The sequence below is a fragment of the Toxotes jaculatrix genome, chromosome 8 (assembly GCF_017976425.1).
Source record: "Toxotes jaculatrix isolate fToxJac2 chromosome 8, fToxJac2.pri, whole genome shotgun sequence".
Lineage (NCBI taxonomy): Eukaryota > Metazoa > Chordata > Actinopteri > Toxotidae > Toxotes > Toxotes jaculatrix.
The window spans coordinates 21681398-21708522 of record NC_054401.1 but is presented as its reverse complement, the minus strand read 5'-3'; the positions used below and the strand labels follow the sequence as shown (position 1 = coordinate 21708522).

General features: G+C 41.6%; 1 protein-coding gene across 1 annotated transcript in view; it reads right to left on the bottom strand.

Annotated features, from left to right (window-relative positions):
* Positions 1-203: 203 nt before the first annotated feature.
* The window catches only part of snap91a (synaptosome associated protein 91a), a 42372-nt gene continuing 15450 nt past the window's right edge, over positions 204-27125 (bottom strand). Inside the window, exons 2-29 of the mRNA XM_041044669.1 lie at positions 23733-23875; positions 21071-21146; positions 20198-20300; positions 19507-19600; positions 18970-19081; positions 18399-18505; positions 18275-18316; positions 14875-14936; positions 14563-14571; positions 13941-13953; positions 13519-13682; positions 13337-13431; positions 12648-12662; positions 12106-12318; positions 10740-10817; positions 9273-9524; positions 8081-8164; positions 7720-7788; positions 7224-7331; positions 6315-6386; positions 4705-4923; positions 2638-2835; positions 2521-2539; positions 1950-2040; positions 1546-1641; positions 1295-1429; positions 1092-1180; positions 204-292 (exon numbers count right to left, since the gene is read on the bottom strand). Of these exons, the coding sequence (XP_040900603.1) occupies positions 1100-1180; positions 1295-1429; positions 1546-1641; positions 1950-2040; positions 2521-2539; positions 2638-2835; positions 4705-4923; positions 6315-6386; positions 7224-7331; positions 7720-7788; positions 8081-8164; positions 9273-9524; positions 10740-10817; positions 12106-12318; positions 12648-12662; positions 13337-13431; positions 13519-13682; positions 13941-13953; positions 14563-14571; positions 14875-14936; positions 18275-18316; positions 18399-18505; positions 18970-19081; positions 19507-19600; positions 20198-20300; positions 21071-21146; positions 23733-23875 (2750 nt within the window). The 3' untranslated portion in view covers positions 204-292; positions 1092-1099. The remainder of the gene's footprint in view (positions 293-1091; positions 1181-1294; positions 1430-1545; positions 1642-1949; positions 2041-2520; positions 2540-2637; positions 2836-4704; positions 4924-6314; positions 6387-7223; positions 7332-7719; positions 7789-8080; positions 8165-9272; positions 9525-10739; positions 10818-12105; positions 12319-12647; positions 12663-13336; positions 13432-13518; positions 13683-13940; positions 13954-14562; positions 14572-14874; positions 14937-18274; positions 18317-18398; positions 18506-18969; positions 19082-19506; positions 19601-20197; positions 20301-21070; positions 21147-23732; positions 23876-27125) is intronic.

Genomic DNA, 27125 nt, shown 5'->3' with positions numbered 1-27125 from the left:
TTCTGGACTTTTTTTTTATCTGGGTTTTGTGTGGTTTTTAGACAAAAGATCGGTACATCTACATAAGGACACGCTTGTATTTTTTTTTTCTCTTATATTTATATATAATCCGCTATGGTTCACTTTCACAGTTTGTGCTACAACATCACACAGGAGAAGGGTGGGGTGTTGATGGGCGGGGTGGAGAAAAGAGACTCTTATAAGGTCGAGTAGCTGAACGACACCGGCATCCTGAGATGTTGGCGGACACCAGGTAAAAGGTGAGAGGGCCCTGCTCCAGAGAAGAAAGCAGCTGGAACACAGGAAATAGAGAACATTTCAACATAAGAGTCATGTGGTTCTTGTAGGTCTTGACTTAAGTAAAGTGCAAGGTCTCAGCACAAAGCTCACAGTGATTTAATTCTTGTCTTGCTTACACCACAGGATGACATGTTGACTACAAAGTGGTGATTCTGGTAAAGAACTAGTTCCACCACTCCATGAACACTCAAAATGGCCCCTTAAACAGCAGTGATGAGCTGCTAATGACCCACTACATCCTCAATAACTCTGAGACTATTCAATTAAATGCTAAGTGGGCAAGAAAGTGCCTTCTACTTAATTTTTGTCTAGTTGAAAAGTAGCCAGATGGGAACAACTGAACCTCTATGTAGATCTTATTTAAGAAAAGGACATCCAGGAGTAGGAAGCTCATACTCATACTGTTATTTGAACATTTCACAACTGTCAAAAGAGAAAAAGTTGGAAACACAGGTCACCAGCTCCATCTGCAGGGACTATACTTGGTGGCAGAGAAGCACTTTTGCAAAGGCTATTTAATTTCAAGTCTCCAAACAAATCATTAGGATCTGTAAATTCAACATAAATAAATAAAAACAAAAAAATGAAATAGTCTGATTCCAAAATCAAATCAAATCTCTGTCATCAGCAGAAATTAGCTATTCGATCCTTCTGTCCATCAAATATTGCATATGCCATATGGCAGCTAGAGAGCACAACCACCACAAAGTGAATGTATCAAAGTCTGCCAGAAGTTGTTGTTGTACTTATTGTGCTATATATATACTGTATGTGCTGTTCTGAGCTCCCACCTGGGGCGTTATAAGAAGTCCTTGAGGTCGAGTTCTGCCAGAGGGTCCTTGGGCTTCTTGGGACTCTGGCTTGCAGGTCCTGGAGAAAGCTGTGAAACAAGAAAAAATCAGACCTTCATGATGAACTGACCTGACAGACTAACACATTTACACAATTACTTTGCTGCACTGCTGCAGGCTTCAGTGTGTGTGTGGTCTGTTACCGGTGCTCCGGGTGCAGCGGCTCCAGGTGCAGCTCCAGCCACCCCCGTGAAGGGAGGCCTCATCATGGGATGTCCCATCATTGGCTGCCCCATCATGGGTTGCATCATGGGAGCTCCAGGCCCTCCTGCTGGAGGCTGGTACAACAGGGAGAACACAGTAGAAAGGTTAAACAGATTAATCAGCAACAACCTTTATGATTATCTATCTATCTTATATTTGAAATATGACATATGAATGAAATTCAGCTCACCATGCCAAAGCCAGGCTGTGCACTCATTGGTGGCACCATGGCTCCACCAGGTGGAGCTGTTCCTGGTGCCCCAGGAGCTCCAGGGGTTGCACCAGCCTAGAAGGACAGACAATGGTCACATCAGCACAAATTGAATGTTTTTTAAAACCTTCATCATAAATCCCACAGCTTGTGGGAGCTCTGAATGTGTTTGCATCATGGACGCATTTATGAATGGTGAGAAATTTTGTTTGTGACCTATTCATCTTTGTTGTTTTTGATGTCTAGAGAGATGAAAATGTATGTTGACAGCTGCATCTTGTAAGTTTGAGGCAGGAGGAACAGTTCTTAGCTCCACTTGCAGAAATAAAACTGTTTTTGGATGAAGTGTGATCTCATGCTGGGGGAGTTCATGCTGTTCTTACCATGGGGGCTCCTGGTGTAGCCCAGCTTGTGGGGGCTACCTGTGGCATCCAGTTGGCGCCTCCTGTCAGTTTCTTTTCACTCTGTGGATCCCTAGAGGAGATCACACACAGGATGTACCTCAGACTGTTCAAATTTCAGGTCTCTTATTGACATTTGTCCAACTAAGACTTAAATCTTGCTCCCCAGAAATCCTAATGAAACCCAACTGCTCCTTTAAAGTTGACATTTTGACTGTAGAAAACGTCCAAATAGCTTAGGAAGACTCACTAATTTTTCTGGCTATGATTTATTAAAAACAAACTCAAAAATGAGCTCAGAACAACATTTAGGAGAAGTGCAAAATAGTAAGTGAGCAAAGTAAGCAGCAGCTTATAATAATAAAAAATAATAAAATCTTTTGCAACAACCTGTGTTTTGAAGACCTTCTTTTATTTTCAAAAACTCCTCTGATCTCATTTCCTTTTTTCAGAAATCTATAAACATTTCAGCTCCAGGAACGAGGAACCAGACATCCACATTTACACAAGCAGCATGCATTTAAAGAATTCATATATATAAACACACACTTACTTTTTCTTTACTCCAAGATCTGAATCAGAGAAAAGAAAGAAGAACAAGTTAATTTTCTATTATCTATTATACTGTAGATTCTCATATAACATATTGAGCTGAAAATCCGATGTCTACCTCCAACCAGGTTGGCCAGTGACGAGTCCAGATCTCCTCCAATGGTTTTGGTGGGAGGTGGGGTGGCGGGGGGAGCAGCTGCAATGCCTCCCGCTGCAACTGGAGTTCCCATGCTGCCAGCTGTGCTTCCAGCAGTGCTGCCCCCAGTGCTTTGGGGCGTTACGGCGGGCATCAGCAAGTCGCCTAATCCATCAAACACTTGGGGAGAGGGTGGGAATGGCGGGACATCAGAGAAACAACACAGATTACAAACCTACAAATCCCTGATCCAGTCATAACACAGACAGAGGGCAGATGTGAGACCAGACGATACGGTGAGGGGGACAATCCAGCTGTGACATCATCGGTAGTCACCTGTGCATTGCATGCACCATGTACGACTTTAAAAATATATTTGAGCATTCAAGGGGACACAGCTACAGCAACTGCACTAACTGGGCTAGTTGCTCAGCCAGTTTACATAGTCACATCTCAGGATCTTAAACACCGGCTGATTTTGGAATAAAGCACTGGTTTTGAACCAGGTGTCATCAAGGCCAAAGTGTAAACATGTATAAATGATCAATTTGAATTGTTTAAGAGGCTTCATGGGGAACACACCAGCCACAACGCCACTCAACATGCTGACGTTCAGACCCATGAGTACTCAATAGAGATTACTACGTTATTACATGAGTGCTCAGTGCACATGGGTCAGACCAAACCCATCTTCAAACTTGTCCTTCATTTTGATCTTAGCTGCACACATCTGTCCACCAACTGAAAGACAGACAGGCATATAAATACCTGCCTCTCTGGTTGTTCCCGCCACAGTAGGTGTCTGCAGGACCACATTTTGCAACGACACAAACATACACAGTTGCTAACTATGAGCTGATTAGCAGAACTTTCAGCCTCTAACCAGTATTAACTGTGACAGTATCATAAACATATTTAAAGCAAATCTTTCATGTTTCTGACCTCTAGGTCATAAAGTCTTAGTAACAGGTGCTTTGGATAAAATTCTCTTAACTTGAAAAGAAAAAAGAATCTTAATAAAGAGAGTCCATCACTTCAGCTCACTTTATTTAGACAATGTTTCAGTCCTTAGACATTCATCAAACATGGTGTAATATGGACCTGATGTCCCCAGAGGGCTCCGATGTATAATATGAATTGATATCCTATAATATTGGCATATTGATTATCTATGTTTACATAGATACAACAGTGCTTTCACAACAATGTGATGCTATAAAATGGGCTACTTGGAAACGTAAGTCAGACTCAGGCCTTGATGGCATGTGGTTACTATAACAGCTACTGTTCTAAAAGACTGAAGAAAATGATGCGTCGTACAAACATCAACAACAGTAAGTTGCGTCTCGTGCAGGAGTCAAACGAAGGATATTTTGCAACATGCAAAATAGAAACATCCTTAAAACACGCAGGACGGGAGACTTGCCCAAACTGCACATGCTGCAATGAACTGCGCTGTTGAACTCACCAATTATATATTAGAAGAAGCAAACAATGACCCAGCAGAGTGGAGGGGAGCGGGGGGGTGGGTGAACAGGGGTGAAAAAGGAATCAGTCAAAAAAAAAAATCAAGCAGTACAGTAAAGGTGTGAAGCAGAAAGAAAGAGTGAAAAAAGAGGAGAGAGGTTGTGAATGAACAGGAGGTGGAGAAAGCACAGCATTTGTGAAAAGAGGACAAGAAAAGAGAGAAAGAGAAAGAAAAATCATTGCGAGAGAGGGAGCGGTGCTGAGGAGTTAAGCAGTCAGCAGAGACAACAGTGTTATGTCAGGAGGACAGTGACAGCAGCACATATCAGTGTGTCATTCATGCAGTAGTCAGTCTCTCAGCAGGAAGAGACAGCTAGGTCCATTGTTAAGGTAGAACAGTTTTAATGAAGCAGATCAGATTAATGCACATCAAGCAGAAGACCTGTGCAAATATGAACAGAAGATGTTTTGAAATTGTCTAATATTTCACATTTCACAAGGCATGACAATGAAACAGATTCCTAAAATGAAACAGAAAGAGGAAAAGAGATCTGCTCTTATAGCAAATTACGTTCCACTTACTTGAAGCATCGAAGCCACCAGAGGGCGCCGGTGTGGTGGTTGCAGGCTCTGGTACTGCTGCAACTGCAGCAGGTACCGGTGGTGTTGGAGAAGGCAGGGAGCCCAGAGCGTCAAAGCCCGACTCCAGGAGGTCATTCTGCACCGGAGCTGAAGCTGGAGCTGGAGCCAAGGCAGCCAGAGCTGTGGCAGCGGTGGGGGCCAGGGTGGGGGACATCAGGCCTGAGGGATGTGGCAGACAGGAAACATTAGGTAAGAAGGATGGACGTAGCACTGTGTCATGTCAGAATCAAACTAATTCAATGACAAACACGCATTAAATATGATTTCTGACGCAACAGATGGCATATGAGACATCTTAAAAGCAAAATGAAATTTTGGTTTTCTGTCTGGGGGAAAGGCTGATCACTGCAGCAGCAAACAGTAGCAGCACAGAGCACTGAGAAAGAGGAGGTAATACAACAAATTACTCAAACAGCTATAACACTAGATCCTGTTAAAAATCATAAACCATAAGCAAACCACAGCATGACAAGAAAAGAGACACATCTACATGATGAGTCACATGTTCAGTGGAAGGATCAGTGTCAGATTAAGATAATAAATAATGAAACAAATGTGAGAACAAATGAGAAAAATATTACAACAAAAGGAGTATATACATCAGTGGTGGGTGGTGACTGAGTACATTTATTTCCTGTAAGTATTTGTCCTCTACCTGAGTCATCTGAGTTATGAACTTTATATTACTTACACTTCTACTTCCCAGTTTTTCAGTATTTACTCTACAGTTATTTGACAGCTAACTTTTCAGTTAAAGATTTTACATTAAAAACTTGTAGGACTATAAAATACAATACACTGTTAAAGACTTGTGACCTCTTACAAAAAAGCAGGGTCTAGTTGCCCATTGTCACATTTCAGATGTCTGAGCGAATTCCCCTCTGAACTTCTCAGATGATTTCACTTTAATAAGGGAAAACACGAGGCTCAAAGAGGAGAAATTATCCAAAAAAGTAGAGTACAGTATAAACAAGTCCAGCAAATGAATGAAGTCATCATGACTAACAGGTCTGAAGCACATGAGGCTCCACAATCAATTTCTTTTTATAATGAAAGCACATTCACAACTGCTAACATGCAAGCAGCAAATGTCATATTATGTAAGGTACAAAGATGAAACCAAAACGATAAGAACAGAGATGCTTTTATGATTTTCTCATCATCTCTTGGCCATAAAACAGTGAGAAAAATGAGATTTGGCTATGACATCATTCAGAGGTTGTGGTGGACCAACATTACATTTCATTTCATTTCATCAACATTTCCAAATTAGTCTAAAGCCATTTTGGAAGTATTGTGTAATGAATTCAAACAGTCCTGCCAAGTCTGTCATTATTAATCTGACAAATGCATTTCCATCATTACTTACTGCATAATTTCTTAATCAGCAAAAAACATTTGCAACAGTTATTTGCCAACATAAAAACTTTTTGCAGGCTGCCGACAGTCTATCAAAGTTTGCTCGTCCATCCAGCCTTTCTAATTTAACCATGATTTGCGTAGGATACTTTGATGTAACTCTAAAAAAGTGACAGTCAGGGGAGTCTCACCTCCCAGCAGGTCGTCTCCGGGGCCTCCAGGAGCAGAGCTCTGCGTTTCCTCCACAGGGCTGCCGAACGAATCTGCAGGGCCATTCAGTTATCCACAACGCAGCATGGAGAGCAGAAAGGGGTGAGAGGTCAGCCCTGGACCACACACTGAGACATGGTGGGGGGGGGGTGGGTAGGGTAGAGGCAGTGAGACAGATCGCACTGACTACCTTGATAAATGTACAGACCTGGAATATCTTCATACAGCAAAAAATAAGTGGGAAAATCTTAAGTGAAGTGAGGGAACTCCGAACTTTAGACAAAGAATGAATTCCTGTCATGACGGGACTATGGCAGCATTTCCATTTTGTTATTGTGACCTGGTCTTTTGTTGACTGCAAAAAACTCTTGTCTTCTACATGTCGCTTTATTTGTCTTGGAGTAGAATTTGGTACAAATTGTGTGTTTCAAATTTCAAAGGATACCATACAGGAATTGTTGTGATATAAGAACACACTGCTAGCATGGCTAAAAAAAGAAGAAGAAAAGATTCACACCCCTGCTTTTAGTTCAGTGGAGCAGCTAAATGTTGAGTATTACATAAACTGAACAGAACTAAAAAAACACAATAGAGACACACACAGACAAAGGGTGTAATATTTTTGGGAATGTAACTATAGTCTACTGCCAGCTACTGTCTGTTCTGTCCCTATGATCTGTCTGCAGTATTTTTTAAAACAATCTATCACTACATCTAAACAGAATCAGCCTCATTGGTGCAAATAGTCATCTGAGAACTTACTGTAACAACTCAGCAATGATAAAAATACCCGGAAGGAAGAGAAAAGTTCAATTATAAAATGCACAAACATACATATTGTATACAGCATAAGTTGTGTGAAAGAAGTGGGTGTGTGTGAGGTACAGTACCCAGCAGGTCAATGACTGGCGCCGGCTCTGCTTTGGGTGGAGATGAGGCTTCTGGGGCTGGAACTGAAGCAGGAGGAGCAGCGGCTGGAGTTGGAGATGTAAACGAGTCTAAGCAGAGAGACGGGGTGGAGGCAGAAGCAGGAAGGGATTAAATTACTCTCAAATCTGAATGACTGCATTTGTCAGTGACAGCTTTATTTCCAAGCGGAGAATGCTCTGCTCATGCACTGTTATTATGCCTGGTCTTAAAGGCTACAGCAGGCATGCAGAGAAGAAGCAGAGGGAGGAGGGGGCAAGCATCCCAGCATCTTAACTGTGTATCCCCATCCTTGAAGCGTGCGTAATTTGGAAGTATAGGACTGGTGTGCATGTGCATGCAGACACCAGTACCATGCATAAACTTCATCTTAAGTTGAGATTGACGTCTGGCTGCACTCTTCTTGAAAAAAAAGGAAGGGAAACAGTGATGCAGTAAAGGTAAAGCAGCTTAACTCACCCGTTACAATGTCTCCAGCCGGAGCCGGCTCGGGCAAGGGAGAGGGCCCGCGTGAAACAGCAGGAAGGTCTAATTTACCAATGCAAGCGAGAGGCGGAATACGAGAAAGAAGGAAACCGTGGAGGTCGGGGAGCAAAGAAAAGCATTAGCGTGGCAGGTAGAAAGACACAGCGTAGATAGAAAGCAGCCACAATGACAATCCAAGACTGAACGAGAGGGAACATGCACAGTTCTCATACCACTATGGGGGACAAACCAAGACGTGTGAGGAAAAAAAAACAGTTGACAGAGGAGTGGACGCATGGAAACCAGAGGAGGTGAAAGAGGTTCCACACAGAGAAATGGATATCAGCTCCTGTACCTGCACCAAAAAGGTCTACGCTAGGAGTGGTAGCAGCTTTGGATTCTGTGGTGGGGCTTTGCTCAGGCATAGAATCAAACATATCTAAGAACAAGGACACACAATCATATGTACATTCAGAGTTTAAGTCCAGTGCATACAGAATGATGAGTTAAGAAGAGAGATGAGGGAGAGCAGAGAGAGCATATATTTTGATTATTAATCGGGTAAGTTGCTGTGTATCAGTTCAGTGCAATGCAAAATGAAACAGTGCAAAAGTTAAAAGGGAATATTGCCAAATTTCAGCATGATGATAACACAACACTTTTCTATCTGCATCAGTCAATCTGAACCAAAGTGGTGGACTGACTGTGGCAAATTCCGTCTGTTCCACATCATAGGAATAGCTTATATCCACCCATCCGTGCACACTTATTCTTTGCAGGGTCATGGTGGGGTTGGATCCCATCCCAGCTTTCATTAGGCAGCTTTAAATGGGCAATTTGGATTCACTAATTCATCTAACCTACATGCCTTCTTCTGGACAGCAGGAGCAAACCTGAACACCCAGAAAAATAAAACACCTATAGACTACCTGAGTTTTGAAATTGAGCTATATTCCCTTTTAACCAAAGTGCATACGCTACAATAGAGCATTCTCAGCTGTCAGTATCTAATACACTGGTCACAAGCAGGAGAAGAAACCAAATTTCTTCCCTCTATGTTCTGGCAAACTATTTGTTAGTATTCGGTCAATAATCAAAACATGTTGAGCCTCCTCTGATAATAAAAAGAGAGAAATATCCATATCTGTCCCTTGAGATGAAATTAACAGTTTTCAGAGCTTTTGGTGCCCAAACGATGGCTAATTAACAGATTAGCCTTTAAAGCAGCAGACACTGTGGATTTTAGCGTGAGATTTTGTTTCCAAATTATTTCTGTTATGCAGAGGAGGTCAAGATGCTTGATTAACTTGTTAAGGGTCTGGTCTGTATCTGAAGGAAAGGCATCATGGAAAATAGAAAAACAAATCTGAAATGTAGGGTCTGGGCAAGTTGTTATCATAGGCACTAACATCATCATCATCATCATCATCATCACTAGCAAGAGCAACACAGTCATCATCATCATAACCTTCACCATTATCATCATCATCAGTGTCATAATGCAGGGCAATGCAGTGAGAGGCATAATGAGAGCGAGAGGACTTTACCACCAAAGATATCTAGAGTCGGGGCGGCTGCAGACTCTGTGGTGGTGGTGTCGGTGGTGGTTGTGGTGGTAGTGGTGGTAGTGGAAGAAGGGGTGGGGGCAGCGGGGGCAGCGATGGGGGCGATGATGGTCGGCGCCTCACTAGAGGTGGGAGGGGTGATGGCGGCAGCGGCCCCCGTGTCGGCGGGCCTCATAGCGAACAGGTCCAGCTCTGGAGCAATGTCCGCACTCCCCTCTGTTGTAGCGAAGGGGTCTTCAGGAAGAGCAGCAGGGAGGTGGTGTTGAGTGTTAAGGGGGGAGGGGGGGGGGGGGGGGGTTGTATGATAACAGCAGAAGGGAAGGGGATGGTGGGTGGATGAGGAAAGGGGGAATGAGGGTTTGTTACAACAACAAACACTGTAAAAAGCATATTTGTGAGGCAAGATGCCCCTAAAACTCCAGACCAGGGTTAGGTACAAAGAAAATAAACCATGCACACGGTCACTCATTAACTTCAGAGCTGCATTCACAAGCTACAAAAGACAGTGGGGAACAATTCCTCAGTAACTAATCACTAACTGTATTGATAGTCAGTGACTGTAGTCACCCAAATCATCCCATCAGGACAGAAGACTGTGAGCCTCTTAGCTTAATGCTACATGCTGAGAAGTCAGCACTCTAACATGCTCACAGTTAATATGCTAACATACTGATGTTTGGCACATGATGTTTATTTCACGATCTTCATTTAACCTATTTGCATGCTAACATTGGCATGTAGGCGACACTAGGGGCCTATATTCTCATAACTGAAAAGCTAAGGTGACCAATGGGAAATGTTTTCCTTTTACACAGACTGATAGGAAGTCGCAGAATAAAGTTAATGCCAGAGCATGTTACATAAATGTAAATATGCTCCTGTTTCTGTTAATGCTGCAAAGTAGAGCTCCTAAAATGTACTGTTAAGGAATAAAGATTTATTTGAAAAGCATAATTTGTGAAAAAGCATGGACACTACATGGGTTGCTCCATTCATGTCCAGCTGTTTATAGTAGGCCAAAAAGAGAAAGTAAAAGGATTTTTATTAAAGAAAAGAAAAAGAAAAAAACTTAAACGATGATTAGTATAATCATCATCATCAGGTAGTATCAGGGTTAGTGCTATCAAAACAAATGCTGTTCATTCCTGGGTTACAGTATAATAAATAGCTGTGCTGTGCTTTTTACTGCAGTATTCACGGGGTGAATATTAGGAGGAGAAGAGTAGTCAAGATGATGGAGGAGAGGGTCCATGACTGGGGGCATTATAGCAGGATTTGGGATGAGACAGTAGGCCCTGAGGGCACGTTTGTTCTACTGTCTCCTATGGAAGCAGAAGCAGCTTTAATATAATAAAAGCAACAACAGCTTTCACATTCACACACATACACACATCCAGACATTTGCAGACACACACCCACACTTGCACAAAAAGCTGTTTGGTCACCCACCAGATCCACCAAATGCATCAGCAGCAGGGCCAGCGGCCACGGCAGCAGGACCGTCTCCTGGGGAAGGTGCAAACGCATCTAGGGTATTGCAGACGAAAACAGCCGGAACGCAAACACAAACCATAACATCCGGGCCAACACACCGACAGACACATGGATGTAAAGAACAGAGGATGAGTAAACAGATGGAATGGACAGGAAACAAAAATGAGAGGTCAGCATCAGGATAAAGCAGAGAATACAAGAAATATGCAGCCCGGTCACTGTGGTGATTGATCTGATTGAACCATCAGTCACATGATGAGATTTGGAAGGCTGCATAATGCTGCATTCAGTGAGTGCACTGTCTGTGCGGGCTTGTGAAATGAGGCAAGTTGTCACAAGTTACTTGTACTCTGTGACAAGAGGGAAAATGTCAAGTTCAGGGATGGACAAGGAAAAGTGTCCTTGAAATAAATTCAGTTGGCTCCTTTCAGCCGATATTTGATGCTTATCAAACATTAGGGCTCAGGTTAATATTGAAAAGCCAACATATCAGTAAATAAAATCCAGCTACTCATCATCTTGACACACTTATGAAACCGTTAGTAAGCCATTAGGGAGAAAATCATTAATGGTGACAAAAAAAAAAGCAACAAATCCCAAAACTACGAGTCATAGCAGAAGATTAATTACATTGTGGTGGATCTGCTGAGGCGCACATGATTATGAGGAAACACTAATCGATGTTTAGAACACATTAATGTCCAAGCACATTCAATTTTTTGTGACACCTGTGCAGCTCTGAATAAACCAGAGAAAAGCAAGTAATCCACTACACTGGCTCGTATTTTTGGGATGTGCCACAAATGGTAAATGTTTTGCTCTGTGCTCAGTGCAAAACAGGGGGTGTGAAAGCTTGACATTATGTCAGCACATTAGTGTGCATGGTTGTAACAAACCAGGATGTAAAAACATTAGAAAAAGGTGAGGGTAGAAAACCGTTACATCTGAGTCACAGCACTACACGTCAAATTTTTGGAAAAATATCAACTCGGAGATCTTTGAAAAACCCACAGTGCTCACTGCTGTTCATTTACATACTTGTTTCTAGCAGGTTTTTCAGGTTTCTATGTTCTAAGTTTTCACGTGACTTCTAAAAACAGACTTTTTGTGGTTTTAGGATGTAGCACTCCTCATGAATATATTAGCTATTGATATTAGCTAGAAAAATCTTCTATATACCAAAAAGTCTTTCATATACCAACTTTACACCAGAGGAAACCCATCAGTAAATCGCTAAATGATGAAAGGCTTGTTGCAGACAAGCAGGCAGGCCGCCATGCCATGTGCCCTGGTCTACATCCTACCCCTCAACCTCACTGACCTCCGAAAAGGTCGATGTCAGTAGCTGAGGTGGTGGCAGGAGCTGAGACAGGCAGAGAGGTGGGCACTGGTGTGGCCGTAGTGGCAGTGGTAGCGGCGGCAGCGGCTGTGGGTGTGGCAGCTGTAGGGGCAGCAGCAGCTGCAGCATCAGCATCAGCAGACTCTCCCTCCGCCAGGAGAGCTTCAGAGGCTCCATCAGTGGCAGCCGGAGTGGCTATGCGCATAAAACCCAAAATCCAAATGCCACGACCCAGTCACAACCCCAAGAAGAGAGAAACAGGAGGAGGAAAAAGGGAGGAAGGAGGAAGACGGCAGAGTCAAAGTGACTGAAAAATGAAAAAATACAGACTTGGTGTGTGTGTGTGTGTAAGAGATTACCAGGGAGGACTTGGGTGCTAAAGGTGAAAATATATTTGTTTTCTACACAAATACAGCCTGACATACAGACGACAGAGAACGTCAGGTAGAAAGCCAAGTTGTACAGTGAGAAATCAAATGCCTACAGGCATTTCTGGTATTCAGTGCTGTCAACAGAATACTCACCCTCAGCCAAGAGATCTGTACAACAGATGGACAGAAAGAGACAGGTGAGAGAGAATGAGTGACGGCATGGACATAAGCAGTATAACTTTTAAGTATAGGGAAACTCTAATTCAAAAATCTTTCATTTACAAGCTGCCAACATTATAAAAAACAGACATACACCAATGGTACAGTCCAACAGAGCTAAAAAATCTAATATAATTTAGGAATAAAAAGGTCACAGTTGGACTCTGGCCATGTTCAGGTTATCAGTGGAGATGGATATTTCAGAGGTTAAATCTGTCACTGCATATTTACAATGTAATGCATTGCATTGTGGGATTGTTAGCAGAACTTGTTTCATTCCATAGAGGACTTTTTCAGGGCACGATATAGTGAATAAATTCACTCACTCCAAATTCAGACGCTCAAATAAAATGGTGGATAGTAAATATAGTGCACTACATAGTAAACAGAGAGCGCCTTCAGCCATGTACACTTCTTTCTGCTGACAATCCCACAATGCAATGTGCTGCATTTTATAAATGCAAAAAATGACACCTGCATCAGTGATGATGCAAAATGATGAGGATCAGAAAGTGTTTACTACAGAGTAAACCACTGAGCGTCCATTACAGAGGAAGTAGTGTGTGAGTGAATGAGGGATGTTTCAGACACAGCAAATCACTGATAAAGAAGAAAGTTCTCACCACCCCATCCGGTCATGGAGGAAGTCGCTGCAGCGCCCCCTGCTGATGAGGAGGAAATTGGGTCTAGATCCAGCAAGAACCCATCATCCAGGGCACTGAACACAGAGGAAGAAAGAGAGAGTATGTGTTGACAGCAGGGAATCCATTTCTAAACCTTTGTAATATTGTTGAATGACTCTTACTTGCTGGTAGTGGTAGTGGGGGCTGGGGCGGTGGGGGTGACAGAGGGTGGAGGAGGTTTGGCAGGCGGCCCGGGGCGAGCAGGGGGCCCGCCGGCGGCGGCAGGAGGCGCGGGTTTGGCCGGTGCAGCAGCAGCAGCTGGTGAGCTGTTGTTGGCTGTCGCGTCCTGCCCGCAGAGAAAGACCCCCGTTAATGTGATGACCAACACGGTTATGTAAACAGCTTTTTAACACATGAATTCACAATGAATCACTACCTGTCTGTAGCAGAAACTGTTAGAAATGTAAATGGTATATTTTTAACTTCACCTTTAGCAGTTTCTTGAACTGCTGTATAGATTATTTTAAGTATTTTTCAGGGCTATATATATGTAAAGACTCCTATCATTACCATTAGATTATGAATATCATGAAACACAGCTTACCTTAGTGGGCGACCTGCAAAAACAGTGATAGCACATGAGTTAAAGAGCTTAATGATGTACTTGCTGAAACATAATGGCTGTTACTGAGATGGGAGGCAAAGTGACAGCTTAAGTATCACTTTGGTGTTTTCAGGCAGGCAGCATTTCAAAGCAATTCCATTTAGTAAACATCTGCAATTAATGGATCCATGCTGTACTGCTGAGTAACAGCCTCTTGGCCCCAGCTCCACTTCAATCCACTTTCAAGTTTTCTTTTTCACATTATAGACAGAAAGTAAAAGCTGAGTGTGTTTGAATGGCATGCCTCTAAAGCTTTGTAAATGTCACAGCTGACTGTAAGATGATGACAAAGACAAATATGTTAGTAATGTCACAAAACATGTATGTCACATAACTTGTACAGGAAAAAAAAAACTTAAACAGTGTGAGTTTGCTATAGAAGTGTATCTCGAACAAGGTTTTAGCATCCAACAGTAACAACGTCTGTGGCTTGTTCAGATATCATTCTATAGGATCACTGAAAACTGCAGACTCAAATGAATCAAACGAATTAAAACAGTTACTACAAAGGATGGTAAATTAGTATTTCTAGGTCCAGTTCCCACTGACAGAGAATACTTACTTATCCTCTCTGAGTTGGGTAAAGACAGAAGAAATGACGTGTTAGAAAAATAGCAGATAATAATAAGGCAATAGAGCAGACAGTGCCACTAATTTAACACAGGCTCCAGAGAAAGAGCAAAACCACTGCTAAAAAATACCAGACATACTCTGATGCATGCTGGACACCCAAATCATACACACATGGCTTTAAGCATGACAAAAAAAAACCATAACACTGTGCGACTGCAGGCTTACTGAAGCTTTGGCTCTGTGCTACTCCTGGTAAATGATTACAACACAACACAGAGTGCTGATATATTTGACTACTTACGGCTTCTTCCCCTCCAGAGTGTTGAGGTGGGTCTCCAGGGACTCCAAAAGACTTTCCGGGGCCTGCAGAATGATACACAGAGGCTACTACAACAGGGACCCTTACTGTTATCAGCACCAGCTCAAACACATGGGTATGTTTGGAGAGGAAGGCAATACTGATCACACCCCAGGGACCCACAGAGCAATACAGTGGACAAAGCAGTTAAAAAGAAATGTTTGTATGGTATCTCAAACAAGACTTTCAAAAGACACCCTGCATCATAAAAGAAGAGAGATGTCAACCAAAGTGTCCTGTTTTATCTCACAGGATAAATACTATTAAACCGTGGTAGGGAAGAGGCTGTCTAATATCCTGATTGTTCCTCTGAGTTCATGCGTCCCTCCCCGATACACCGATAATCATCTCCCTTGCGCAGTTTTTCAGAATAATCTCATCAACACTGACAACACACTGTCCTCTGATTCATCCATCCATCTATGATGGACATCAGCTTACAGGCAATATCAATAACATGCCTAGAAAAGAGCTGCTGTGTGTGAACCTCAACATTTTTTGAGCACTGATCAAAATGTGTGTAGAGTTTCCAAAATTATCATTACTAACCCTTAACCCTTGTATATTGTACAAACAATATTGTTTGACCAGATATTCCCTATTTTAGGTGATGCCTGTTGATTTCATACCATTGTGTTAAGGCATAAAAGAACAATTGCAATCATTACAAAACATTTCTCAACTACTTAATTATATTTTGTTGGGAGTTGTTAGTATACTTTGATCATTTGCATAATTAAATTTGTTACACAGGAAATGGAAAACGAAAAAAGAGGGGGATAAAGCAGGATACAAAAACAACAACTGACAATAAAACAACAACAGAAAAATGACAGAAAAAAGGTTTAATCTTCATGCAATAGAGAGAACAGAACAATGTTCCAGCCAGCCACGATGCAAAGCTGCATGCTCAACCGGGCTAAATGGGACATTATCACCTCCCAACATGCAGCTAAAAGGGTAGCACTGTAATATCCAGCAGAGGCTTATTAAGGGAGGTCAAAGCTAATTCAGCCAATTAAATAAGTCACTTATTCACTTTCCTTAATTCCCTGCTCCATTTCCTGGATCTATCCATTTAAAGCTGTCTAGACTACTATCCCTAAAACTTTGAGAGACCAACAAGGTAGAGAGGCAGATAATATTTTTGTCTTGGCACTGAGATGGACCGCATTTATCATCCAGGGGACTTTACAATGTCTGTCCTCGCCACCAAGAATAAAGAGGGTTGTTCTGCAGACTAAGGACAGTTCTAACAGCCTCCAGGCATATGTCTGAAAGATTATCTGTTATGAATGACACTGCCGTCATTTGCAGATTACTTTCTACAACTACACACTGTTGTAGAAAATAGCTTGCAAGTGTACACGAGTGATGACATAACAACACAGCTGCAGAGTCAGTCAGATGGTAATATTATTCTTTCTTGTTCTTGCTGATGTAATACCTCCTGGAAGGGATGAGAGCAGAAATTGGTGGCTGACACCGAGATTGTGACCAGATTCAGATCTGAGAGACTGACATAGTTTGCTGTTGCTGTGGACGCATAAATCAAATTTTATCACCCATACAGTTTTTCATTTTCAAAGGTAGGGCCTCTAAGCTCTGTAGGCTGGGCTGTAAAGATCAATCAAGCCAACCACCTAATTTATAGCACAGTATAAAAATAGTGGCATATTTTAAATAAGGTCACCAGGCTAACACAACTTTCTTTTATTAAAAACAGGAATCAGGAATAGTTGAGTCAGTTTTTCTATGAGATTAAAGACACTGATGCTAACCCAAAACACTGCAAAATGGGTTGAGTTTCATGATAGCCAAACCCTTTTGAAAGGTATGAAGAGTATTTTGAACTGAGATTTATAAGACTAAATTTAAAACTGAAAAAAATTCATCACTAAAGAGTTTGATTCAGCAAGCAATCGGGTACAAATACTTGTTTTTACATTTAGTATTCTATACAGATTAAACAGGCAACCTTAATTTGTTAATTAGTGAGCTTTATAGGTACTGGTAGCTGGATTTATTTAAACTTCAGACAAAGCGAGGCTACCTCTTTTCCCATTTCCAGTATTTAAGGTAAGCTAAGTGAAGTGGTTGCTGATTCAAGCTCCATATATTAATCTTCTTAGCTAACTCGTAACAAGAAATCCAATAAGCATGTTTCCAATAATGCTGAAAAATATCTACATATACATACAGACAGCTTAGCTTTGACTCAACCTAGTGTGCATCTCTGAAAGACTTTAACTAAAACTGCTGGTTCTGAAGATCTAACATCCAACCTCCATTTCCAAATACTATAGTATATATGATTAGTATTTCAAATACGAATTCGAATACAAATCAAGTCTCACACATTACAGTCTGTTCAGTTTAGCACAGTGTGGATCTGTTTTATACCATTAGCTCTACAGTGACCTAACAAGCCTGAGTTTAATCAGACAGCACAACAGCATGCTCATCATGCAAGTCATCCATACTGCCCTGTGTGAAAAGAAAAACCTCAGCTGAAGAGTTTCCACAACACAACAGTTTATAGCCCTGGGACTGATTCAGGAACCACTTCTGTTGGTCTCACCCCAAAAATCAGGAATCAGAAAAATCAAAAATAATATTTCCAGTGAACTGTTATGGAAACTCTGCAGCACAATTCCAGGATAACAGTCTGCTTTGCAGTCTCCTTTAAACGCTTGTTGAACTAAAACTATGTTTAGTTCAAGAGTTTTAGCAGCGGAAACAGCCACCTGATCAGCAGCATTGCTCAGCATATCACAGCTTATCCAATCGGCTCTTCCAGTCACATCATCCCACTTCATCAGAGCGCCTGATGTCTGTCTGCTGGGTGTGCACTCGCTGTGCAGTGTGCTTCAATTCTGTGCACTCAAAGAGAGTTCAAATGTTGACCTTCCCTAAGCTGTTTGCTCCCCAAAGCTAGCTCTGTGCACTACTCACTACTCACACTCTCAGCCTGAATGATCAATCTGCATCTCTGGAAGTGAAAAGAGAAGGGGGGCACAGGGGCTGTCAATCACCAAAGAACCACAGCTCACAGGTTGCGCGGAGGTCGGCAGTGCACATGGGGTACAGTGGGATGTGCCTCCTCGTTAAAGAGGGGACATAGTGTAGTTGTTTGTGAACGTCTGATTATAATTAAAGGGGAGAAATCATGGTGAACACAGCAGGAGAAAAAATAGGAAGTAGCCTTAGACATTCACATGACATGCAGTACAGTTGGAAAAAAACACAGTACTGACATGCTCTGTTAGTATGTGGCCTAAAAAAAACTTCACAGGTATAATAATAATAGGCGAGGAAAGGATAAAACCTTAGTCAGTCTTACCTGAGTGAGTTCAGGTATATCATTTTTGTCGATTCCCACTTGCTGTAGAAGAAAACATTTTATGGTTATTAAGCAGCACAAGATTAAGCTGATATTCAGTGATATGATGTACTCTGTAGGCTACCTCAGCAATTTTGAAGAACTCAGAAACCCGAGTCATTCGTGTCAGGAATCTCTTGTAGATCTCCAGCCCATCTTTACACTGGCTTCTCTTCATCTGGAAAAATTTTTCTAGACAAAAGAGATCATAAAATGTGCCTTTATCATCATATAGATAAAGGATAAGTCTGGTTTCTTTTCTTTGTTAAAATGCATAAAAAGACCAAAACCAACAATGAATCAATCCTACTAACAAGTACTGCCAGTGTAGCCACAGCCTGATATATCTTATTCGTCTGTGCAGATATTCGCTGTGTCCAAGAGCTATTAAGAACACATCACCGAGGCAAACCCTTCCACTGGACGATATGTTCCTTCATTACTGTGAACCTAGGCACCATAGTTTATTTTGAGAGGATCCCACATACACTGTTCTATTGCCGTAAATACTCACTAGCGCATCACATCCACAACTAAAAATAGTCCCCGGCAAATGAACGATTTGAGTAACTTTTACTCGTTTAACATGTTGACAGGTTAAGCAAGTCAGAGAGTATTGAAATATGGACAAACATGTGAAAGGAGTGACTCTTTACCTAGCAGGTTAATGATGCCATCATTGTAGCAGGCATATAACTTGATCAGATCCTTGAAGAGTAGGAGAAAGCAGGCATTTATCACTCCGTTGTTCAGCTCCTGTGGATGCACCTTTGGACACAAAGAAAAACCAAGAGGCACAGTGCAATTAACATTTTTATGAAATGAAAAAGACAATAACATTTCACCAAAGGCAGAGAGTGTTACAAGTTTATATTAACGCAATGTATAAAGAATAGGCTAGTTTCTGTGCTCTCAGTGGTATATTGGCCAAGCCCTGCTATTGAAGGTATAACAAATAGAGAATTTTATGTCTGAGGAATAAGGAGGTTGAACTCTACACCCCTGATGTGTATGCTTTGTTTCATTTATAAAGGACCACACATCGTTAACTTCGACCCTCTGAGAATGTTTCTATGGGGCTGTGATGACTATATGTCATCATGGATTCTGCTACAGCACTGAGCCGTTTATCCCTCAGCAAATTTAGTAACCTTGCAAAGTGACTTTGCTCCTTATTAGTTAGTGTCACTCACGTCAAAATCCAGCAGTGCATCGATCTGGCTCTGCAGGGTGGGCATTCCCTTCAACAGCTTCTCTACTGACATGGTCCTCATCACTCCCTCAGCTCTGAGACGGAGGGGGGACAGAGAAGGAAAGAGATAAAGAATGAGAACATTTTTAAGCCTGCAAAGGATCACAACATGAAACCCCCTAAAATAAATAGGAACAGCCCAGTCTGAATGGTCTGCAATGAATCCAGCACTGAGATAGAGTCAGACTCACATACTGTCTGTCTGTCAACACACATGAATACCTGTGTCTGCACTTGTCACACATATAGCATCCACCAACGTGTCTGATCTCTATTCTGTAGTCTGCGTCTGTATTTTTCAGTGCCAGCTTGTGTAGCCAAAGGGACCTTGTGTCTGCCAGCTAAACAGAGCTGTCCACTCTCTGAGCATGAGTAATAACCCACTCTGCATTCTCTGCACCCAGTTCACGTCAGTAAAGCCATGCACTTGGCCTAAGGCCACGCTCAAGGTAACCAAGTTCATCCCACGCATGTATGTGACCCCTGTGGGATGTTTGTTATTGTATTTAATATGGAGGGCAAGTTAGAGGTGGGCATGTTCTAGCACCAGATAAAATAACAAAGTATTTTTCAATAATAATGGTGAAATGATCATGCAGCTGGGCAGTGTTGTGAGAAGTGAGAACCAGTACCCTTTCTTGACTCGGCCAAAGTCAAAAGCCATCTGTCTGTAGGCGAAGGCCTTCTCATTCAGATAGCGGCTGTAGCGTCTGATAAATGTGGACATATCATAGCCTGAGGAAGACACACAAAAACACATGTAAACAGGGTATTAGTAGGCTCTTAAAAGGTAAAAAAAAAACAAAAAAAAAAACAACCTTACACCTGTGACAAATACGTGGGTGATAAAACAATTATTAGCGCATTAATCTCAGTCTTAAAAGGAAGAGTTCACCATTTTTGGTAACTATGCATGCTCCAGCTTATCTGGACAATGTATGCTAAATGTGAGGTTAGAGCGAGGACTATTGTAATAGCAAGGATGACTTTAATAAGGATGTGTACTTTCTTCAATATGGAGTAAAAGTTTCTAAGCACTATGTGTCCATGCACAGATTACTACATCAGTGTTTAATGTCATCCTTATTCCAATTTAACAGAGAATTTAAGATCTCTAAAAAATGGACAATTTAGCTTTCTAAAGTCTGCAGACATTCTGGTCTTCCCTTAGTAAACAAAATATCCATAGCAACAGGATGTGAATTCAGTGTTTATCACTGTGGGAAACTACATTAATTTCCATGGAGATGTGTTTAATTGAGGGGAACAGGGATTAGGAGAGCTGGAACTGAGGAGTGGATGGAAGAGTGGTCAAGTTGGTTCTAACATTCAAGCTCGTCTAAACTGCTTAAAACCATTTGGTAAATATCTTACATTTAAGAGTGGAACACCAAAATAAAGGAGTGAAAGAATGAGCAAATTAAAGATCTGTATCGATGCATTGGGGCTGAAAATGCTGGAGAGCTGGTTTCATCATACACAGGAAGGAAAGAGGCCTCACGCACCATGGGAGCCAGTTTTGTCCAGGAAGTTGCTGAGGTTGAACAAGGTGTTTCTAGATGCGAGGAACTGCAGGAATCTCTGTGGGAGAGGATAAACACACAGGGTTTACTTCTCTTCCAGGCACTAAAAGAAAAATGGCTGGGGTAAAAAAAAAAACAGCTGAAGTTAGTTTGGATTCTTAATAATCTTCGGATTCTTTTGGCTATGGCCATGAAAGGGCTTGTTAACTGGTAAGTAGTTGTGCATGAAAGCATGGTTTTTAGATTTAATTTAGTAAAAAACTCTATGAAACATCTTCAGTGATCACAAGAGATCACTGAATTAATAATAAACAGAAGTGAGGGGGAAACATTTTTATTTGTTGCTATTAATAAATGATGGTTACTAAATGATGGTTAATAAATGATGGACAACTAAAGGAATAGTTGTCCATTTTAGGGAATACACTTATTCCCTTTCTTGCAAAGAGTTAAATCAGAATGAGAATAATCTTTATTGTCATTGCAGAACACAAGTAATACAGTGCAACAAGATTTAGTTTCAGCTCAATTTAAAATAAATGATAAGATTGATATCACTCCTCTATCTGTATGGTAAATCTGAAGCTAGGAGTCAGCAGGCAGTTAGCATAGCTTAGCATAAAGACTGCTAATCCAACTAGCTGCCGGCAGCTGCTGTCAGGTACTTCTAATGTGGCACATAATGCAAATTAGCTTATTTCACAAAATGTGAGAGCACACCTTTAAACATCACACAGTTATAAATAAAAACACCCTGTCTTATTATATTTTTATTATAATTATCAAAGAGGCTGCTGCACAGGAATATTTTTAAAAAGAGGCTTATTTGATGTTCACAGCTATCTCAGAGGAGCTGTTCAGCACCTTGCACAAAAAATGTGAAACTGTCTGTAGCAGAGAATGGAATTAATATAAGAGGTGTGACTCTATACTGGTTGTTTTCTTTATTGATTAGAGAGAGATCCAGCTTTAAAGGAGCAATGCTACAGCCTTGATGAGGGGGAGGGTGTGAATATGAATTAGACACATGGAGAGCACCAGGAAATAGAGCATAATAAAGAACAAATAGGCTCCCTCTGCAGCCCTGCACGAAAAAGCTTACTCCAGTGATACACATGTACAAACACAACACACAAACACACACACACACTGCTAATGCTTATTTAGTAGCTCCACTTACACAAAGCAGAGCACAATAAAGTGAGGGGAAGTTAGGAATGAAAAATCCTCCCTTGAGAACCAGTGAGACATACATTACCTCTGCTCCTCCAATTTCCTTCTCACTTTCATTCTCTCTCCAGGTCAAATCTGTATTCAGTCTATCATCACTGGGACACTACGATAACCCCGGCTATGATAAACACATCTCAGGAGACAAGGTACGTACTGTATATATATAATATTGTCTTGTCAAACATAATCTCATGGCTCACATACATTTATAGCACTGTGTGTGTGTGTGTGTGTGTGTGTGTGTGTGAAGGGCCGGAGTATTCCATTGTGGCCCAATTGCGGTAACATAAGTACAATTGGCCTTTCCCCCTGACACCTGCTGTAACGGCTGCAAAGGTTAATGCTATTATCCTCATATCACTAAATGTCTGCCAGCCCTCTTTTCTGCTTTCTGTTCAATGCATGCAGGCATATAGGCAACCCCCACAGGGAATAAGGAAAAGGGAAAAGCAGGTGCGGAAAGCGATCTCACAGTATCTCTCTCCATCAGTCATAATGTATTCTCTCTTGCTCTCTCTTGTTGAATATTTCTGAAAACTTTCTCCTCTCCCCCTGCATTGCTGTATCAATATACCGCCCTCGCCTTTGTGTCATTTACAATTCAGAGGCAGCTCGGGCAATTTGATGGGCAGTAAAACAGCATCTGTTTATCTGTCCGGGCTATCCCTTGTTGCCCATTTGGAGCCTTTGCCTTTCTTCAGCTGTCAGGACATAAATGGGGTCAGGAGGTCAGGACCAGCAAACAGAAGGACAGTCCCCTTACTGATTCCATGGTGGCTTTTGAGCTAAATTTAGAAACCAAAAGTGGAACTTGAATGGGATTTTTTTTTGGTGTCTGATATTAGAACAGAGAAGACCGTAAAGTGAAGTAATACCATTCACTCACCAGTTCACACTCTATACAAATGTCACTAAAAACACCAAACAGCTGCCAACACAAGTATCAACAACTTAAATCCAGTCCTTCCTTTTAGTATCCTTTTGTTGCCTTATGTTTTCATAGCTGTGGTGCATTTGAACTGTGGTATTAGTGTGCTGATAAAGTATTTCCACCCTTTTGGACTTATAACATGGCTGAATGACCAGAGATCAAAATTATAGCTTGTGCTTACACCCATGAAAGGCAATCTGTGCTCCTGCTGCACTGTGTTTTTGAGCAGGTATTTGTGTGTCTACCTTGAGTCCTGTGCGGAAAGTCGAGCATTAACACCCGTCCAGCACTGCCCTACTTGATATATGACAGATTCCCGCTACAACCAGTCTCCTGCTGTCTCTACTGACGGTTGCAATCACATGATGGTGGAAAGTGGAGTTCCTAGCTCAGGGAAAGATAAATACGTACTCACTTCCCCTGAGTACATTTTCGCAGGCATTTTGGATTGTGTACAATATGTGTGTGTTCTAATCTCACCTCGTTGCCATGCACCATGAGGTGGTGTGTGGTGATCAGGGCTTTGAAAACCACCACCCAGCTGGCGTTGCCGGCCCTCTCCATCAGCGTGTCGGCCATCTGGGGGACGTTCACATTGGACTCCTGGGTGGCCTGGATCAAGTCTGAGAAGCACAGACAGAGAGAAGGAACAGGAGGTCAGATATTAGCAGGGGAGAGACTCAGGACAGGTACAGACTGTGCAAAAAGCCCTTTATTCAACACCGGCAGGGATAGTGGAAGAAGACAGACGGGTTATAAATGACAAACAGCAGTGTAATGGAGAAAATGCACTGCAGTGGTACTGAGCTGAGCTGTATTTCACAGCCATGCACTCTCGCATCCTAATCTTCACTTGTCAAAGTGTTTCCTCGAATAAGCAAATGGAATGAGATATTTTTACTTGTGCTCAATGTTAAACAACCTGTTCTAAGACACGTACTGTCGTAGAAAATCTAATTTCAACATATGGTCATTTGTGAGAAAATTCTCTTAGCAACAAACCATATTATCATTCTTGAGAACCACTTCATTGGGAGCTGGTGTGTGTCAAAAATCCAGGGTCATATTTTAGTAAACTAAAACCAGAGGTTGTTTTGCAGAGTCTCATGTCCAATAGTGTCAGTTCTTATTTTGTCAATCGAATACCCATTAGTAAGCCGCAGACTTATCTGTGTAAGCAAAATGAGTTAGTTTTTATCAACAGAATTGCCTCTGGAGGCTGCCATGTTCCATCTTAATGTAATGTTTTTAGATGAGTACTTCACATTATGCCACCATTGCCTGGTATGAGTCACGCTGGCTGCTGCTTTGTTCCTTTCTGCAGCCAGTCATTAATACCAGCACAGGCAGAGGGAGAGTGGAATATTCCACAGCAGAGACATGATTGCAATTATAATCAGACTTTCAGCCCTCCAGATCCGAGTATACCAGAAAGACAGACAGACAGACAGGCTGTTCACACCAAGGTGTTGAAAGATTGATCTCTCAGTCAACCTTCTGGTTCAGTGATAAGACCTTCTGTAAAATCAAAAATAAAAGACTGAATTTTGGACTTGGATTTGTTGGAGGCCAGAAATACCACTCCAAATCCAGTGTCGCCATTTCATCCGGATGTGTTTACTAACATGAGACAATAATATGTCTGTTAATATGTCAGTTTTTATACAGCTTGCTCTCTGCCCCCATGTGGCCAAAAAAATACTTAATACCGCTTTGATTTTAAGTACTAACATCCAAGCTATACTATGAAACTTTCCATTATTAACCCTTAAAGTTCTTAAAGTGTTAGCATGGAGCATGTAGCATGAAGTCAACAATGGTGGTGATACATACTTGCTCATATCGCACTTAAGTGAGCCACTAAATAGCCTACATTGCTAATACCCATCAAATTAAACCAGCCTGTATTTGTGCTTCCCTCCTGTTTATCAGCATCTGTCAGGCAACAGTAAAGCCTCTGTGAAGAATATCTATTCACTGGCAGATGGGAGACCTGTCCTCTATAGCTCAAGGTACATCTTCAGTGGCAGTGTGAGGAATTAGATAAGGAGGTGTGTATGCAGTGATGGACAGAGAAGCAGAGAAAACATGACCGGCATCATTTTAAAAGCCTTGATTCAGCAGAGCAGGGCAGACGCAGAGCTACTATTGAGTCCTGTGATTCATTAATAGTGTCATTTCCATGTCTGCACATTTACTGCCAGCAGACAGAGAGGCAGCTGAGAGGTGTCTATTGAATTTTCCTTCCTGGCTTATTATAGACTAAAATGCCAGCACACCTCACACCCAGTACAACTCACACATGGAGCAATCTGTCACTTGTTATAATAGCATGAAGTGATGAGTGACGGGGAGAAAAGTTTTGCTTTAAAACATCAATCACATTAAATGTTTCTAACAACTCTTAGACAGTTACAACAATGTTCATAGATTGAAGTGTTTATAAATTGCATTTTGAAGAATATAAAATATGCCAAAGCTTACTAAATGGTACTTTATACCTCATTAGTTTAATCTATACAAAAACTGAAGTGAAGAAACACCAATTCACACTTTTACTGAAGGTTACTGTACGTGCCAGACCACAGTAAGACATGCTGGAGTCCTGTTGTCACCATGAAGGAACCAGCAAAGACTCACACACCCACTGACATCATTCTGGTACTGTACAGTAAATTCTCACTGGAGCACCAAGTGTGTATTACTCCACAATTGAACATGGTTCCCAAGAAATTTAACATTTACTCCTCTTTGTGAAACTTTGCTGAGAGCTACAAAGCCCAGCTCTTTCAGAAAACTACCAAGTCTTTCTTGTGAGACATTTTTTTTAAAGGTCTATGTCTTCATTTGCAGCAAATGGTCTTGGGGCAGAGTGCCACTGCCTGGGTAGGGAAGTCAGAAAATGTTGGGAGACTAATGCTTTGCTGGTTTTGGTCTTTTCATCACCATTTTTTTTTTATTTCAAAATGGTTACAGTGTGGAACAGCCATTTTCAATCCGTCTGTGTAATTTAACTGCCATTACAATGAGAACATAAGCACTTTAGATTATAGTTTCTCTTCATCTGTCTGCATGTATATGACAATTACTTACTTATTGCATTTGAAATGCACATTTATTTCCAAAACTAAAGTCACGTGCCCAGTAGTAGGAAGAAAGGCAAATGGATGAATAATGATGCAAAATGTGTTCAAGGTCACTTTGCTTTTACATGCTACGAGTCTGCTGGCTCATTTGCTTCTTCTATCATGCTTTCATTGTGCGGTAATGATTGCTGTGCATGTCCTCTTCAGTAGTAAGGCAGTGGGCACACACACACACACACACACACACACACACACACACACACACACACACACACACACACACACACACACACACACACACACATACATGCACACAGAGAATGTGAAGGATAATCCCTACAGGGCTGATGAGTCAGCAGCCTGCATCATCCTACGCTTTTCATCTCTCCGTCTCTGTCTGTCGGTCCGTCTGTCTTGCTCTCTGCCTGTCTCTCTCTACATTTCCCACTGTGAGGGTCTGTGCTTTGCCCAGACTGTGAGACAAAATGTACAGCCCCTCCCATTTCCTGTCTACATAAGTAGCAGTCTCAAATTTACTGCAAATCGTGTCATGCCAATAAGAACCTGAGTATTCAAGAGATTATAAGAGAATTTTGTTTTATTTTCAATCAATTCTTTTTACAATTATTTATCATTATTATTTGTGCCTTTGCTTCTGCAGTGCAGTGGTTTGATGCTAAGATCTCGCTTTGTTTTGTCCATTCGGCTATGGGCATTGCTGCCCGGAAAACAGCCACCAACCACTGAGTTCTATGAATCGTGTTGATAAAATCTTTCATAAATGCCC